Below are 17,770 nucleotides of genomic sequence, written 5' to 3'. Positions count from 1 at the left end.
AAAGCCTGTGTTTACATTGGTTAATATATCCCTGGTGAGCTTATAAACATTTTTTTCCTGACTTCATCATTCTGCACTAAGTCGTGTTTTTAGTTTGTCTTGTCTTCATTATCGTACCTCTGGTTTCCTTAGATTCTTTCAGGTTTTTAAGTTATTCTTCTCAGAATGTTTCCAAGTGCTTTTAAATGGTCTTGTTGAGAAGACCCAAATGACTCCTAATTCTACACTCCAAATGGTTTGTATACAATAGTAAATTTTTATTTTGGGTGTACTCTCCTAGGTACCCAGAAGCTTTCTTGAGCATAGTTGAGAATTCAGTTCTAGTGTATTGTTGTTTCTGGGTATGATATGACATTTTTATTTAGACTATATTTTGATTCAGATGGTTATTTTTATCAACAGGAAACCATCTAATTGTCGTCTTATAATTTTATGTGATAGTTCACAAGTCTTAACCATACTTGTTATAAGCCCTTATAATCAAATCTTAAAATGTAGAGCACCTTTTATGACTACTGATGTGATCAAAGGTATATTATTACATTTAGCCAAGTATATTGTCTTTTTTCATTTGTATTTTCACTTGTTTATTCTGGAAATAAATTCAAACATTTTTCTTTAACTTCAAGACCTACCTATCCTTTCTATTATCCCATCTCCAATTTTATCCTCTTTTTGGAACTAGGAGGATAGATTTTAGTATTGTTTTTAGTTAACTCTGAAGAGTCTGAAATATAAGAGTTCTACAAGTTTGAGTAATATGTATAGCAAAAATAAGCTCCTCTCCAGCGTTGCTGTGTAAATGACATGGTGATAAGAATCCAGTGAAAAGTTGAAACATTCCCTGTGTTTTCTAATCTTCTGTATATTTGAACATTTTCTGGAAATGCAATGACTGGATTTCTTTAGGAATCTTCAAACTGATGTTATTGAGCTAATTTTAAAATAGTAGAAAATAAGTTACTGTGAAGTCTTCTTGCAAGTTTTATACTCTTGTATACCCTGTCTTAGTGCCTTGTGTACATAAAAGCCCCCCAAGTATCTGTTAAAAGATTAATTCGCAGCTTATAAAATGTCATTAAGCTACTTACTACAGGGTATTTTAACAGATACTCCCCTCATTCAAAATTAGTAGGCTTTATAGATCTGTGTTTAGCAGAACAGAGCAAAAAACTAACAGTCATTAGTGACTCATACTAAATTTAAATTTGTTCATTTCAGCCTATTAAAAATCTTTTGAATTAAAAGTTATTAAATGTGCTAGGCTCTATTAATGGAAACAAAATATGTAAGAACAGTTCTTTCCCTAGATAAGTTTCTTATGCAGGAGTGTCCTGTGTTTTGCAAAGGTGTACATACCGCGGTTCCCAAAGGGATGCTATAAAATGCAACAAGGTATCATGAGATTGTCTTTGCTCAGGGATTCAGGAGTCTGCAGAGTATTTGGATAAATCCTAAAGGATGAAGTTAATCGAGAAGAAATTCTAACAAGCAGACTGACCATCGGTTTTACTTTGAACTAAATTCTGCAGGGGAAATATAGATAGGATATCTGAATCTCTTCAACAAGTTCTGAACCTTAAAAACTGTTTACTACTGGTCAGCTCGGATGGCTTAGCAGTTTAGCGCCACCTTCAGTCCAGGGCGTGATCCTGGAGACCCGGGATGGAGTCCCACGTCGGGCTCCCTGTGAAGCCTGCTTCTCCCCCTGCCTGTCTCTCTCTCTCTCTCTCTCTCTCTATGAATAAATAAAGTCTTTAATTAAAAAAAAAAAAAAAAATCTATTTACTACTGCTTTACTGTCCTAAATGCAGGTATATAAAGACCTTTGTAATAAAACATGTCAGTAAAGCTATTGCTAGTTTAATTGTAAGTTTAAAAAATAAGTTCTCAGAAGCCTGTATACCATAAAATCTAAGAACTATCGAGTATCAATATGAAATATGTTATTTTTAGAAAAATGTTCTAAATTCAACATCATTACTAAAAAAATTGGTAAAATATAGATCAACAACCCAAAAAAGGGAAAACATTTGTTTAAAATTTCCCCAAATCCTATGTTCCAAATATAACCCCTTATTAAAATTAAAATAATAGTTAACATTTTTTAAGGGTTATAAGATTCATGAATAAATTAAAAATTTTTATAACAACCATAAGAAAAACTGATCCCAGACTTGCCTTTTATGAGTTTGCTTCTATGTCACTAAATAGATTAATTTTTAATTATTGGAAGCATTCTATAGTGTGGTCCATGTTCATTTATTTAACCTGTAGCTTCTTATACATATGGATTTTTTTCCGCATTTCTAGGCGTGGTTAATAGTAGTTTATATATCTTTTGCAGTATGTTGTATGGTTATTTCCTCAATACAGAAATGCCTACCAGTAGACTTTCCGATTTAAAGAATATATACGTTTTAGGACTTTGGGTTCATTTTGATAAATACCTCTCTGGAAATATGTGTCTATTTCTCCCACAAGTAACCCCCCAAGAAAATCCGTCTCTCCACCCCCCAACCTTAAATAATTCTTTTTAACTTTTGGCACCCTGAGTGAGGGTACCTCACTGTTTTGACATTTGATTTTCAGTGAGGATGAACATTTATTTCAAATGTTCATTGACCATTTGTGTATCTGTACATTAGTCCATTTCTCCACCTAATGCATATTTCTTATTTATGAATTTCTTATTTACTTCTATACATTATGTTAGAGATTATTCTCCCCAGTATATCATTTTTACTTTTAATTTTGTTTCTAGTAATGTTTAACTGTCCTGAAGTTTTCATTTTTGTATAGGCAGATCAATAAAGCATTTCCTGTACGGTCATGGTTAGGAAGAGTTTTATATTCCATATTCAAGTTGTTTTTGTTAACCTGTCTGTAATACTTATCACAGCTGAAATTATTAATGTGATTATTGACTTAGCATCTCTCTCCCTCACTATACTGTAAACTCTATAAGAGCAAGAATCATGTTTTGTATTGCTTTATTTCTGCTGTCTGGCATTCAGTTAGGTCTACAATAAATATTTGTTGAATGAATTGAAAATCTTATATCTGAATGACAAGCTTTCTCTAGTGTGTTAAATAACTCACACACACACTCTCCTTCCCTCTCTGATTTGATAGTTTTAATCTCTTTGGATTTCCTAATCTGTTTTATCCTGGTATCAGTATCACATTATCTATTAACAAATTCTTCTCCCATATTTCACTTTTTTCTAAACTACCCAGACTTCTTAAACATTTATTCTTCTAGAGCTTTACTACCATTTTCCCAAGGCCTCAGGACCCCTTTAGAATTTGGGATTTTATTAGTGTCAAACAATTAACATCTTAAAATATTATTCTCATTGAATAGTATAAAATGCCTTTCCATTTATATGGTTGAATTTCCTTCATATATATATATATATATATATATATATATATATATATATATATATATATGATCACATGTTTTATTGAGTGTATCTGTACCTTTTGTATTAATCTTTGTGGCTAGCTTGAGTTTGGAAGTGAATAACTGGAATCTTTTTTTCTTAAGCTTTTGTCAGGAGTGACAAACCCAAACTATTCAGAGGACTACAAATCAAGGTAAGAGGATTTTAATGGGATTCTTTTTTTTTTCCCAGTTTTTTAATTAAAATATTTCAAGTTTTTTTTAATACCTTAGAACAATTTTAGGTATACAGAAAAATTGATCCAAAAGTAGGCTACTTCCATATATACCCCCTCACTACTCCGATCTCCCCACCCAGTTTCCCTTATTAATATCTTGCATTTATGTGGTACAATTAATGAACCAATATTGGTACATTAACTAAATTCCATGGTTTGTGTTAGGATTTTTTTGTATCCTACAGTTCTAGTTTTGCCAAATGTATATGATAGCACATATGCGCCATTTTCATATCTTCCAAAATAGTTTCATTGCCTTACAAGTCTCCTGTGCTTTACCTCTTCATACCTCTTCTTGACCCACCCCTTACCCCAAACCCCTGGCAACCACTGATCTTACTGTCTCTGTAGTTTTACCTTTTGCGGAAGGTCATGTGGTTGGAATCATACAGTATGTAGCCTTTTCAAATTGACTTCTTGGATTTAGCAATATGCAATTAAGGTTCTTCCCATATCTTCCTGTAGCTTTCTTGTTAACACTAAATAGTATGAAGATTCTATTGTACCATGGTTTTTATATTCACCTATGGAAGGACATCTTGGTTGCTTCCAATTTTTGGCAATTATGAGTAAAGCTACCGTATACATTTTTGTATAGACGTAAGTTTTCAGTTTAACCGTAATTACCTAGAAGCGCAGTCGCTAGATTATACAATCAGATTGTTTAGCTTTGTAAGAAATTCCCAATCTGTCTTCTAAATTGCTGTATCATGTTGTATTCCCCACTAGTTATGAGAGTTTCTATGGTTCCATGTCCTCACCAGCATTAAGTATTGTTAGTGCTTGGCATTTTAGCCATTCTATTAAGTACACTATGTACTTATCTTGTTATTTCAATTTGCAATTCCCTAATTGAACATCTTTTCATTATTCTATTTGCCATCTGTAGATCTTCCTTTAGGTATCTGTTCAGATCTTTAGCCCACTTTTTAAATTTTTAATTGTGACAAATTCATAATATTAAATTTACCATCTTAACTATTTTTAAACATACAGCTCAGTTCACATTGTTGTGAAATAGATCTCTAAATTTTTTTCATCTTGCAAAACAAACTCTATACTCATTAAACACTAATTCCCCTATTCTCCTCCCAGCCCGTGGACTAACCACCCTTCTGCTTTGTTTCTGTGATTTTCACTATTTTTAGAGACTTCATAGGAGTTGAACCATGCAGTATTCATCTTTTCATGGCTGGCTTATTCTACTTAGCATAATGTCCCCAAGGTTCATCAATATTGAAGCATGTGACAGGGTGCTTTTTCGGCATCTACTGATATTTTTCTTATTTAGCCTATTGGTGGGAATATATTACAAGAATTGATTTTCAAAATGTTGCACGAGGCTTGTATACCTGGAATAAATCCAAATTGGTCATGGCATGTAATTCCTTCATACATGGTTAGGTTTGATAATATTTTGTGGAAGATTTTTATAGCTATGTTCTATGTAAATTTTTATCTTTTGTGTACTAAAGTGAGTTTTTGAATAGTCAACTCTTTACAAACTATTTTAAGATAATCTAACCAAAAGTGGTTAAGTTAGTAATGGTAGATTCATTACAAACGGGTTGAGAATATACCAAATGCTAATCACATCAGAGTTGGTCTTCACAACCTGAAGAGAGAACTGAACTGAAGAGAACTGAAGCATAAATTGTTGAAGGCAGCTCTCAGAACCTCTTTCATCATCACTACTATATTTTTGGTTATGTTCTAATTAATTTAGCATTGAAGATTGATTTTTAATGAGTTGGGATAGTGTTTAGTGTTTGTTGATCATGTTGGTCACATTTAGCCAGAATTAGAATTTCTCGATTCTCTGTCAGAATATTAGGGTCAACTAGTGGGTCTGAAGTTTCAGAATTCCCCCTAATCCTAAACTAATTCTCATCACAACAATGAATTACAACAAAAAAAGAATTGAATTTCTTAAAGAATTTTAAAATTCAGTACAGAATTTTGATAATTGGTGTGCACAGCCTATTTCTACATTAATCTTAGTCATTCTAATTTTGAACTTGTCTGCCTCCATTAGGTTTGAAGCTCATGTAGAGTTTGAGTGCTGTAATAAATATTTGTTATATTCAATAATCTTAAATCTCAAACCATCTTGGTACCAACAGGTGTTTTTCTTTTTAGGTGTCTTTTTCTTTTTTGTAATTTTTTAATTCTCATTTTTTTGAAATTCTGTAAGACCTATTATCTATCTACAAGCCTTTTTTATTACCATTAGGTTGGGTTAAGCTGGATTGGATTGGTTTTTGGTAGAGACTGAGAAGGCTTTTCTAAGCAGATACTAATAATAATGTCCTTCTTTTTGTAGTATGTTCGTGGTTCAGACCCTGTATTAAAGCTCTTGGATGACAACGGGAACATTGCTGAAGAACTAAGCATCCTCAAATGGAACACAGACAGTGTAGAAGAATTCCTGAGTGAAAAGTTGGAGCGCATATAAATCTTGCTTAAATTTTGTCCTACCTTTTTGTTACTTCATCAAATGAAATATTTCAGTACTTAGAGAATATTTTAGTTTTGCTTCCTTCTGATCAGTCCTGGTCTCTGAGGCATTAAACATCTAATTAACAGTGAAGTGGCAGCACAGCCCTTGGTATCTAAGGAGTTGGCAAGCTTAACAAAACCCAGTTTTCAATAGATTTCCATCCTTCTACATTTGTTGATACCACTAATGAAATGCTTTGTAATAGACTTGGCTAATTATGCAAATGATGGTTTGTAATAATTGGTCCAGTTTTACAAACAACAGATTTTTAGATTAGGGAGGTTAATAAGGGAGATGCCTACTGTGCCTCTTGCGTGTGCTGGGTGCTCTTTGAAAGCATCAGCAAAAACTACAAAGCAAGTAAGATCTGAGCCTCAACAGATTGCCTGGTTCTCATTCTCCCAGCTTTCTTTTTAATAGAAATGTTATAGTTCATAATGAATGTATTGCATTAAAACTTTATGGCTTTATTATTGTAAAACAGATTCAAGATACAGTAAGAGTGAAACATTCACAGAGATTTGCATTAATGAAGACTACACAGAAAACCTTCAGGAGGATTTGTGTGGATCTGATATTTAGCAAAATTTTGTGTTTCACACTCTTACAGAAAAATCAGAAATAATCATTTGTTTAAGACCAAAATATAAATAAAGTTTTAAAAAAAAAATCAATGAGAATTTGAAATTCTTCTGATTTATCCTCATGTTTATTCTCAGTACATTTTTATTTTTCCATAGAAGCTCTCCCTATTTTATCCAAATGTTAAAATGGCTACACTGTGTCAAACTTATTGTGGGTAAAATCTCTTTATACTTGTGTAGCAGCTTCTTGAAGTGCTTTCTTCTGTGAATGCATTTTTATTGATATCTCTTTTAAGGATAGCTTTTAAAATGCAGAATTTTTATGAGCTATTAAAAATTATTTTTCTTGCTTGACGTTCTGTCTGGTGGTTGGTTCAAGAACATTCATCCAAATGAGTTTAGGTCATTTAAACTTCTTACTAACTTATCAGATTAGACTAATTTTATTATGTCAGCTAAATCTCCAGATAAAGTCTTAAAAATCTAGAAACTAAAAATAAATTCAGAATTAAACCATCTTAATGAAGGATATTTGAAAGTCTTTTAAAGACAACTCTCCCAGGAAATGTTCATAGAATATTTTTAAGAGATTGGTTATTTTTGCTAGCATTTTATACTATGTCCTATTTTAAGTATATTTATAAAGTCATGAAGAGAAAATACTATGAGTAGCCTTGGCAAACAGAGTAAGATCTATTTTTGATCATTTAGAGTAATGAGAGCCATCGTTTTGATAGTGCAAGATCCTGGATGGTGTGGCACTAATCCCCAAGGGCCATTATTACTTGAGCAAGACGAAGGTGAAGCCAGTCATGGACAGTGGGGAAAAATAGACGACGAGGTGCTACCACACACAGATGAACAGTAGGATAGAATGGATGAAACTTCAAAACTTCTGAGACTGGCACAGGAAACTAATTGGACTGCTGTCTGGGCAGGAAGAGCCAGTTAAATGAGTGTCTGGCATTGGTTTAAAAAAAAGTGAAGTTTAAAAACTATTCAAGTTATTATATTCAAGTTATTATGAGAGATCAAACGAGGCTAAAGAATCCCATAGTATCTTAGAGCTTGAAGTTCTTGGGTTGATGAATATCCATCAAGCTCTACTATGTTAATTGGGAGGTTCAAATTAATCAGCCAAATTCTACTTATCACCAGTTCCAATCTAAGAACAGCTAAAAGCTCTTTAAAAAAAAAAAAAAAAAGACAAAATGATTACCAGGAAAGAGATACAAATTCTGATCCAAAAAGTGCCATTTTGTAGCTTATTCAGGTTCACAGATATGAATATATAATACTCAGTTTATAAATGTGTTTCCCCTGCCAAAATGTTATTTATAACCTAAAAGTTAGTTTATCTTTAAATTCTTGAATTTGGCAAAAGCTTCTTAAAAAAGAACTATGAACTAAAACTGACATTTCCTGTTTTAAGAGGATTTGAGGCTTAAAAGCTAGTCTAAAATTAAAGATAATAAAATGCAAAAAAAAAATACTTCTGAAAGCAAATACATGGGAAGGAGCTATATTCCAAATAGCACAGCTAGGTAAGTATTTGTTTTACTTGAAAATTAAAGTACACACTTTAATTACATTCTGTGGTGACTGAGGACTTGTTCTGGGAGAAGGCCTGCCTGCATTTGTGATCAAAAATTCAGAGTAGACTTTTGCTGAACATTTTACCTTCATACTGGCCTGGCCCTTTGCCAGAAGTCAGTAACATGAGACATGATTATATAAAAATATGGAGGAAATAAAACTAAGAATAATTGTCTGAAGCCTCTATAGTCTTTTCCCGTTAGCCACTCTTAAAACCTATTTCACAAATAAAGCATTTTATCTGTCCAGCATTATGAAGATAGTGAAGCTTACCCCTAAAAAAAGAGTTTGGTAGAAGAACTACAGTTGATTCTTATCATTTGTGAATTCCATATTTTCAAATTTACCTACTCGTTAATATTATCTGTAACCCCACAGTCATAATACCCAGGACACTTTTGAAGTCATTTGCGGATGGGCACAGAACAGCAAAAAAATTTGAGTCACCCCCCTCCACCCCCAGCACCACTGTGCACACGTTCCCAGCTCCAAACAGGGTGACACACTGCCATGTTCAGCTCTCATGCTGTAAACAAATATCCTTTTTGTAGTCTATTCAGTTTTTTGCATTTTTGTGTTTTTTGGTGATTAGGCATTTTAAAACGGCCCCCGAGCACAGCGCTGAAGTGCTGTCTAGTGTTTCTAATAAGCGCAAGAAGGCTAGGATGCACCTTAGGGAAAAAATGCACTTTGGGTAAGCTTTGTTGAGACATGAGCTGTGGGCCATGAGTTCAATGGTGATAAAGCAACAATATGTATTAAAATGTTTAATTTGAAACACATGAAACAAGATTATAGATAGGTTGACAAAAATTTGGTGACCAGAGGCTTCCAGGAACGTAACCTGCCTGTATGTCCCCGAGATCAGTGGTCTGTTGCAAGTTCAGTATTTACAGCAACTTTATAGAACTGTGAATACTGAGAATGGACTAGAACTTTAACATTTGTATTCAGATTCATTTAAAACCACTTAACTGCCTGGGTGGCTCAGATGGTTAAGCATCTGCCTTCAGCTCAGGTCATAATCTCCAGGTCCTGGGATCGAGTCCCATGTCAGGCTTCTGGCCCAATGGGGAGTCTGCTTCTCCCTCTCCCTCTGCCTTTCCCCTGTTCATGCTATCTCTCCGTCTCAGATGAATAAATAAGTCTTTTAAAATAAAACCCACTTAGAGTGTACATCTCACTGTTTTAGTATATTCAGAGTCCTGCCACCATCACACTATCTAAATTTAGAACACTTTCATCACCTCAAAAAGAAATCCTCTCTATACCCATTAGCAGTGGGACTCCCACAGCCATCTACACCCCAGCCTGACAACCACTAATCTTGCTTTCTGTCCCAACAGGTTGGCCTATTCTGGATATTTCATATGAATGGACTCCTATAATAGCTGGCCATTTATCTAGAGTCTTTCATTTAGTATGTCTTCAAGCTTCATCTGTATTATGGGTGTATCATCAGTACTTGATTGCTTTTTATGGCTAATACTCCTTTGTATGACTATACCGCATTTTATCCATTATTTGGTAGACATTTGGGTTGTTTCCACTTTGGGGCTGTGATGAATAAAGCAGCAATATATATTCATGTACAAGTTTGTAGAAACATTTTCATTTAGAAGGGAACTGCTAAGTCATACAATCTATGGTTAACTCATTAAGGCACAGCCAAACTTTTCCAAAGTGGCTACACCATTTTGCATTCCCAGCAGCCGTGTACAAGGTTCCAATTTCTGTTAAGTCCTAACTTTCTTGATCTCTCATTAAAAGTGCTTGTTTTACAGCCCTGTCAGGGACTACTGAGATGTCCGTTTGACATTTCCCTTCATTAACTTTTTTAAGTTCTTTATATATATGTTTTATGCTCTCAATTTTACCTGCCTCTTCTGCCTACTATCACTTTACTACTGAATTTCATTTTTCTCTTCCCCAACTATAGTTATTTAAAAAAAAAAAAAAAAAAAAAACTAATGTCTCTAAAGCACCTGGGTGGCTCAGTCAGTGTCTCACTCTTGGATTTTGGCTCAGATCATGATCTCACGATCATGAGATAGAGCCCTACGTTGGACTCCACACTAACCATGGAGCCTGCTTAAGACTCCCTTCTCCCTCTGCCCCTCACCACCCCCCAAAAAAAATTTTAAAAAACTACTTTTCAGGATCCCTGGGTGGCGCAGCGGTTTGGCACCTGCCTTTGGCCCAGGGCGCGATCCTGGAGACCCGGGATCGAATCCCACGTCGGGCTCCCGGTGCATGGAGCCTGCTTCTCCCTCTGCCTGTGTCTCTGCCTCTCTCTATCTGTGACTATCATAAATAAATAAAAATTTATAAAAAAAAAAAAAAAAAACTACTTTTCAACTTGCTTTTAGGACAAAAAAAGAGAAGCCTAAGCATAAATGTTATGTTTTATGAGAGTCTAATATTCATTTGTAAACACATTAAATGAATTCTTAAAATATTAACTAGTTGGGATCCCTGGGCGGCGCAGCGGTTTGGCGCCTGCCTTTGGCCCAGGGTGTGATCCTGGAGACCTGGGATCGAATCCCATGTCAGGCTCCCTGCATGGAGCCTGCTTCTCCCTCTGCCTGTGTCTCTGCCTCTCTCTCTCTCTCTCTGTGTGTGACTATCATGAATAAATAAATAAAATCTTAAAAAAATATATTAACTAGTTATAGGAACTAATATTTCATACTTACTCAGGCATCTTCCTTGCCATCTTTAAGCGCTAATCTCAATTCTACCTCCACTGAAACATTGTGGAGCTCCAGCCTTGGAACTATTTGACTCAACATCTGAGATAATCTCTATTGTTACCACCTCCATAGTAACTAGTACCAAAGTTCTTGGGACTGGTTCAATTTCCTTCTATACTCTTTGACCTAAGTCCCTAGAGTCTGGGTTATAGACATTTATTTGTTTTAGAGAGAGTTGCGGGGAAGGGCAGAGGGAAAGAGAATCTCAGGCAGGCCACACAGTGTGGAGCCTGGCATGGGGCTCAATCTCATGACCCTGAGGTTATGACCTGAGCCAAAACCAAGAGTCCTGCTTAACTGACTGAGCCACCCCGGCTCCCCTAGCCCAGACTTCCTGATGTGATTTCTGTGGTTTCATAACTCATCTTCTTTAAATCCACATATTTAATCTCTGTATCTCAGTCCAACAATACAGAACTCTCAGTTCTTTCTCATATAGAATGAAATCTCTGTCCATCTCTACCTCCTGCCTATCCACTTGGCACTGGCTAGATCTTACCCCACAGGCCCAGCCCAGATCCCAGCCAAACACCTAGTCAAGTTTCTTTTGCTGTATAACAGGCCGCTCCAAAGCTTAATGGTTTAAAACTGTAACTATTTTACTCTCAAATACATACTTTGGGCAGGGCTCAGTGAAGATAACTCATTTCTGCTCCACCAGGCATCAGCTGGGACAAGAGGATCCACTTCCAAGATGGATCTGTCTGACAGCTAGCAAACTGACAGGCAGCTTCAGCTTCCTTGCAGCGCGGTGGCTGAGTTCAAAAACTTCCTTCTAAGATGCAGGAGGTGGAAACTGCCCATTTCTTAAGGCCTGGGCCCAAAAATAACATGGTGTCACTTCCACCGTATCCTATGGGTCAAACAGTCACAGGCACAGTTTCCTTCCCCAGATTCAGGGGAAGGAAATGTGAACTCAGTGGAGGAGTGTCAAAGGATTTTTGGAATTGTGTTCTGTTAAAAACACGACACTTGCATAGCCCAATGCATTCAGGTGGCTTTTTTGTTTTTTAACACCCTCTGCGGGTCTTTATTTTCCTTGAGCATTTTTCTTCAGATGTGCTTTTAGTGCTGTTTGAGAAATTCTTAGTTGCTACAGGTGGCTTTGGGTCTACGTTAGACATTCCCAGCGACTTAAAACTTTCACACTTCTGATTAGAGCAAAGCAACTTGGTCAGTTTTGAACTGCAAATTTTCAAAGCAACATGAACATCTCTAAGCTACATGACAGTCCCATACTTAAAACCAATGTCAGACGCCTGCCTGCCGTCACAGCACAAGTCAATCGTTCTGTTTCTCTGGTCACCTTATTTATAAATGGTATAAAGATCACATTCATGAACGTGTATGATGATTTGGTTTAAATAATTAACATTCCTTCTTGTGATGGGTCGAGTTGGCCAGGCCATGCCATGGTTCTCAGTTGTTTAGTCAAACACTATATGTTGCTATAAAGGTACTTTTTCAAATGTGGTTAATATAATCTGTAATCTGGGTGAGCCTCATCCAGTCACTTGGAGGCCTTAGCAACAAAGCCTGAGGTTTCCTGAACTAGAAGGAATTCTGCCTCAGGAGTGCAACGCGGAGAGTGTTCCAGTCCCAGATGGCAACGTAAGACCCTGAACTCACATCCTTCGTGGAGGCACCCAGTCTACACCTATTTATAGAGCAATTCCTCCCGAAGAACAGGCCTGATGGAACAGCTTCTACAGGATAAGAGACCACATGGAGGAGGCCAAGTTGAGACAGAGACACAGTGACAGAGAGCCCTCAACACCCGAGTCTGCAACCTGCAGGGGGGACAGGCGGTACTGAGGGGCCCTGAGGCAGGAAGAAAGGCACTAGGGGGCGACTAGAGGCTGAGGAGTCACGGTGGAGGAGGGGCCCCAAACCTTGTCTCCTCCTTGAGTACAACCAGGTAGTTCCCAGTCATTCTGAGCCCCCGAGAAACCAGTCAGAGGTCTGAGGAAACCGACGCGGCGAGTCTACAAGTAGAAGCGACCACCGTTTGGGCGGTAGGAGGTGCGGAGACCTGAGTGTGGTGTGATCCAGCTGAGGGGACCGGGTGCGGGCGGGGTTGGGGGGGGGGGCGTCCAGGTGTTGCCGCCAGGAGGCCACCACAGAGTATCGCGAGCCACCGAGCACAGAATCGGAACTCTTGGACGCGTCAGCCAGGCTGGGGGACGTGCCTGGAAGGTGCTCGGGCGCCCCAGCCCCGCAGGAGCCCGCGGAGGTGAGCCAGGCCGCGTGCGACCCCGAGGTCACCGGGGCACCGGGGTCACCGGAAGAACGGGCGCGCGTCGGGGAGGAGGCCGCGCCAAGCAGGAGCCTGGTACCTCGGGAATCCCTACAACCGGGAGTTTGGGGATCCCCGGGTGGCTCAGCGGTGTAGCCCCGCCTTCGGCCCAGGGCGTGACCCTGGAGACCGGGGATCGAGTCCCACATCGGGCTCCCTGCACGGGGCCTGCTTCTCCCTCTGCCTGTGTCTCTGCCCCCCCCCCCCCATGAATAAATAAAATCTTTAAATAAATAAATACATATATACATACATACATTAATTAATTAATTTAAAAAACCGGGAGTTTTGAAAGCCAGTCACATTCCTGAGATAAAAACGCCAGGACACAGGCGGGGTGAACACAGTTCTGACAGAAACCAGGACACAAGAGCGACCGATCGCTCTTCTGGGAGGGCTCACTTTAGAGTAGTAGGGGGCACAAACGTTCCACTGAGTGAAAAGACCATTTCTAGTGTCCAGTCTGTCCTACCTGCTCTTGCAATTGCCAGTGCTCACCGTAAGGCCTTGCTCACAATTGCTGGACATGTTGATGGAGAAGCTCTGAGTACACTCGTTTTAAAGAGGCTAAAAGGTGGTCTTCATGTTGTGGCAGTCAAAGCTCCAGGTTTTGGTGACAATAGCAAGAACCAGCTTAAAGATATGGCTATTGCTACCGGTGGTGCAGTGTTTGGGGAAGAAGGATTGACTCTAAATCTCAAAGATGTCCATTCAGCCTCACAACTTAGGAAAAGTGGGAGAGGTCATTGTGACCAAAGATGATGCCGTGCTTTTAAAAAGGAAAAGGTGACAAGGCTCAAATTGAAAAATGTATTCAAGAAATCATTGAGCAGTTAGATATCACAATTAGTGAATATGAAAAGGAAAAGCTGAATGAACGTCTGGCAAAACTCTCAGATGGAGTAGCTGGGTTGAAGGTTGGCAGGACAAGTGATGTTGAAGTGAATGAAAAGACAGAGTTGCAGATGCCCTCAATGCCACAAGAGCTGCTGTTGAAGAAGGCATTGTTCTGAGAGGGGGTTGCGCCCTGCTTTGGTGCATTCCAGCCTTGGATTCAATAACTCCAGCTAATGAAGATCAAAGAGTTGGTATTGAAACTATTAAGAAAACACTCAAAATTCCTGCAATGGCCATTGCTAAGAATGCAGGTGTTGAAGGATCATTGATAGTTGAGAAAATTATGCAGAGTTCCTCAGAAGTTGGTTAGGATGCTATGCTTGGAGATTATGTGAATATGGTGGAAAAAGAAATCATTGATCCAACTAAGGTGGTAAGAACTGCTTTATTGGATGCTGCTGGAGTGGCCTCTCTGTTAACTACAGCAGAAATTATAGTCACTGAAATTCCTAGAGAAAGGCCCAGGAATGGGTGGAATGGGAGGTGGTATGGGAGGTGGCACGTTCTGATTCCTAGAATAGTGCTTTACCATTCTTTTTTTTTTTTTTTTTTTTTTTTTGCTTTACCATTCTTAATGAACTGCGAGAGGAAGCTCAAGACTGTGTTCCTCAACCAACCAACTTCAGAGAAGTCAGTTGAAGGAAATGACTGAAGAAAAGGCTGGCTGATGTTTAAGAAAATCACTATAACCATCAGTTACTGGTTTCAGTTGACAACATAAAATGATTAACTGCTGTCATTGTCCATGCCTACAGATAATTTATTTTGTATTTTGAATAAAAAGACATTTGTACATTCCTGATAACTGAGTGCAAGAGCCATGTACCAATGTACTGCTTTCAATTTAAATCACTGAGGCATTTTTACTACCATTCTTTTAAAATCGGGATTTTAGTGTTTGCCATCACCAGATTAAAAGTTAAGCAGCCTTTCTGTGGAGAGTAAGAATAATTGTATGCAAAGTAGAAAAATATCCAATTATGTGACAACCTTTGTGTAATAAAAATTTGTTTAAAGTTAAAAAAAAAGAGTAGGGGGCACAAATTTTCAGCTCTAGAGCTAGAAGTGGGGGTGGCCACCATAGCACCCTGCCCATCAGTACCGAGAACCTTCAGGGAACAAAATCAGTGCCACCCAATGAAGTCCAGAACCTGGAACCATGCCCTGCTGTCCACAACAGGAACACCCAAGGCCGTCCAAGGCTCAACCAGGTCAACAAACCACCCAGGAAGCACCACTCACATGGCTGGGTTGCTACTTCCAATTGTTTCAGTTTTCCTTTGGCTGAAATTTTTCAAACCAAATCCCATAGAAGAAATGATTTAGTGTTATTAATGAGAACTCAACAGAAGGGGCCCTGCCAACTGCTTTTCTCACCACCTTCTGCAATGACTTAAACAGGAAAGGTGCATTTGGCCAAGGGGTCTAATCTTCCCCTCTGCAAAATCAAGCAAGATCCAGTGGACACACAATGATGTATATATACACACAAAGATGTATATATTTCTTTCCTATTTTGGGATCTAGTTTCTTTTAACAACGAACCAAAACCAAAACATACCCAGGATCTGGGGGGGGGGGGGGGGGAGGTTGTTTTGTTTTGTTGTTATTCTTTTTTTTTTTTCTTTTTTTTCTTTTCTTTACTGGACAAAATGATGAGATGGAGAGATTCACACCCCAGAAAAAAAAGAACAAGAGGTAATACTTGCAGCTAGAGATTTAATCAATGCAGATATATATAAGACATCTGAACTAGAATTTAAAACAATAATTATAAAGATACTAGCTGGACTTGAAAAAAGCATAGAAAACACTAGCAAATCTCTTACTATAATGATAAAAGAAATAAAATCTAGTCAGGCCAAATTTTAAAATGCCATAACCAAGATGGAGCCCCAAGGTGGGGACCATAAAAATGAGGATGAACAAAGGTTACCAAATCAGTGATACTGAAGATAAATGATGGAAAATAATGAAGCTGAAAAGAAGAAGAGGAAATGATGACTATTAGATTATAAAGGTAGACTTAGACAAATCAGCAATTCCATAAAGTGAAATAATATCTACGTTATAGGAGTCTCAGAAGAAGAGTGGGGAAAAAGCAGCAGGTTTATTTGAACAAATTATAGCTGAGAACTTCCCTAATCTGAGAAAGAAAACAGGTGGGGACACAGAGACACAGAGAACTCCAAAAGACACAGAGAACTCCCCTAAAAATCAACAAAAATAGGTCAACACCCTGATATAGTGAAACTTGCCAATCACAAAGATAAAGAAAAAATACTGAAAGCAGCTCAGGCCAAAAGGTCCTTAACCTACAAGGGTAGACACATAAGTCTGGCAGTAGACCTGTTCACTAAGACCTGGAAGGCCAGAAAGGACATGATATATTCAACATGCTAAATGAGAAAAATATGCAGCCAAGAATACTTTATCCAGCAAGGCTGTCATTCAAAATAGAAGGAGAGATAAAGAGATTCCAAGACAAACAAAAACTAAAGGAATTTGTGAACACTAAACCAATCCTGCAAGAAATATTAATATTTCTGTGGGAAAAGAGACCAAAAGTAACAAAGACCAGAATGGAACAGCAACTTTATGAATAATACAATGGCACTAAATTCATCTCTCTCAATAATTGCTCTGAAGGTAAATGGACTACATGCTCCAATCAAAAGACATAGGGTATCAGAATGGATTTAAAAAAAATAAAAGACCCATCAATATGCTGCTTACAAGAGACTCATTTTAGACTCAAAGACCCCTCCAGATTGAAAGTGAGGGTGTGGAAAACCATTTATCGTGCTGATGGACATCAAAAGAGAGCTGCAGTAGCCATCCTTATATTAGACAAACTAGATTTTTTTTAACTTTAAAATTTTTATTTTTATTTTTATTTTTTATTGGAGTTCAATGTACCAACATATAGCATAACACCCAGTGCTCATCCCACCAAGTGTCCCCCTCAGTGCCCATCACCCAGTCACCCCACCCCCCCGCCCACCTCCCCGTCCACTACCCCTTGTTCATTTCCCAGAGTTAGGTATCTCTCATGAAGACAAACTAGATTTTAAACCAAATACTGTAACAAGAGATAAAGAAGGGCACTTTATCATAATAAAGGGGTCTATCCAACACAAAGATCTAATAATTTTAAGTATTTATGCCCTTAACTTGGGAACAAAAAAAAAAAAAAAAAAAACTTGGGAACAGCCATATAGATAAATCAATAACAAAATTTTAAAGACTCATTGATAATTCAATAATAGTAGGGGACTTAAACACTCCACTCACAGCAATGGACATATAATCTAAGGAAAAGATCAGCAAAGAAACAAGGGCTTTGACTGACACACTGGACCAGCCGGACTTCCCATATATTCAGAGCATTTCATCCTAAAGCAGCAAAATACACATTCGTTGAATGCACATGGAACATTCTTCAGAACAGATCACA

At 37.8% G+C, this 17,770-nt stretch overlaps 1 protein-coding gene, 1 long non-coding RNA gene and 1 pseudogene across 2 annotated transcripts in view; 2 read left to right on the top strand and 1 right to left on the bottom strand.

The window, feature by feature from the left end:
• The window catches only part of SELENOF (selenoprotein F), a 41,630-nt gene extending 34,505 nt beyond the window's left edge, over positions 1-7,125 (top strand). Inside the window, exons 4-5 of the mRNA XM_077905316.1 lie at positions 3,554-3,603; positions 6,011-7,125. Of these exons, the coding sequence (XP_077761442.1) occupies positions 3,554-3,603; positions 6,011-6,142 (182 nt within the window). The 3' untranslated portion in view covers positions 6,143-7,125. The remainder of the gene's footprint in view (positions 1-3,553; positions 3,604-6,010) is intronic.
• Positions 1-13,354, bottom strand: part of LOC144318384 (uncharacterized) — a 39,615-nt gene extending 26,261 nt beyond the window's left edge. The window contains exon 1 of the long non-coding RNA XR_013384261.1: positions 11,064-13,354. This is a non-coding gene — a long non-coding RNA (uncharacterized LOC144318384). The remainder of the gene's footprint in view (positions 1-11,063) is intronic.
• A 350-nt stretch (positions 13,355-13,704) lies between these two features.
• Positions 13,705-15,297, top strand: LOC144318227 (60 kDa heat shock protein, mitochondrial pseudogene; annotated as a pseudogene).
• The last annotated feature ends 2,473 nt before the right edge of the window (positions 15,298-17,770 follow it).

This window comes from Canis aureus, chromosome 8 (genome assembly GCF_053574225.1).
Source record: "Canis aureus isolate CA01 chromosome 8, VMU_Caureus_v.1.0, whole genome shotgun sequence".
Taxonomy (NCBI): domain Eukaryota; kingdom Metazoa; phylum Chordata; class Mammalia; order Carnivora; family Canidae; genus Canis; species Canis aureus.
The sequence above is the reverse complement of the archived record's forward strand: the minus strand, read 5'-3'. Positions and strand labels throughout refer to the sequence as shown.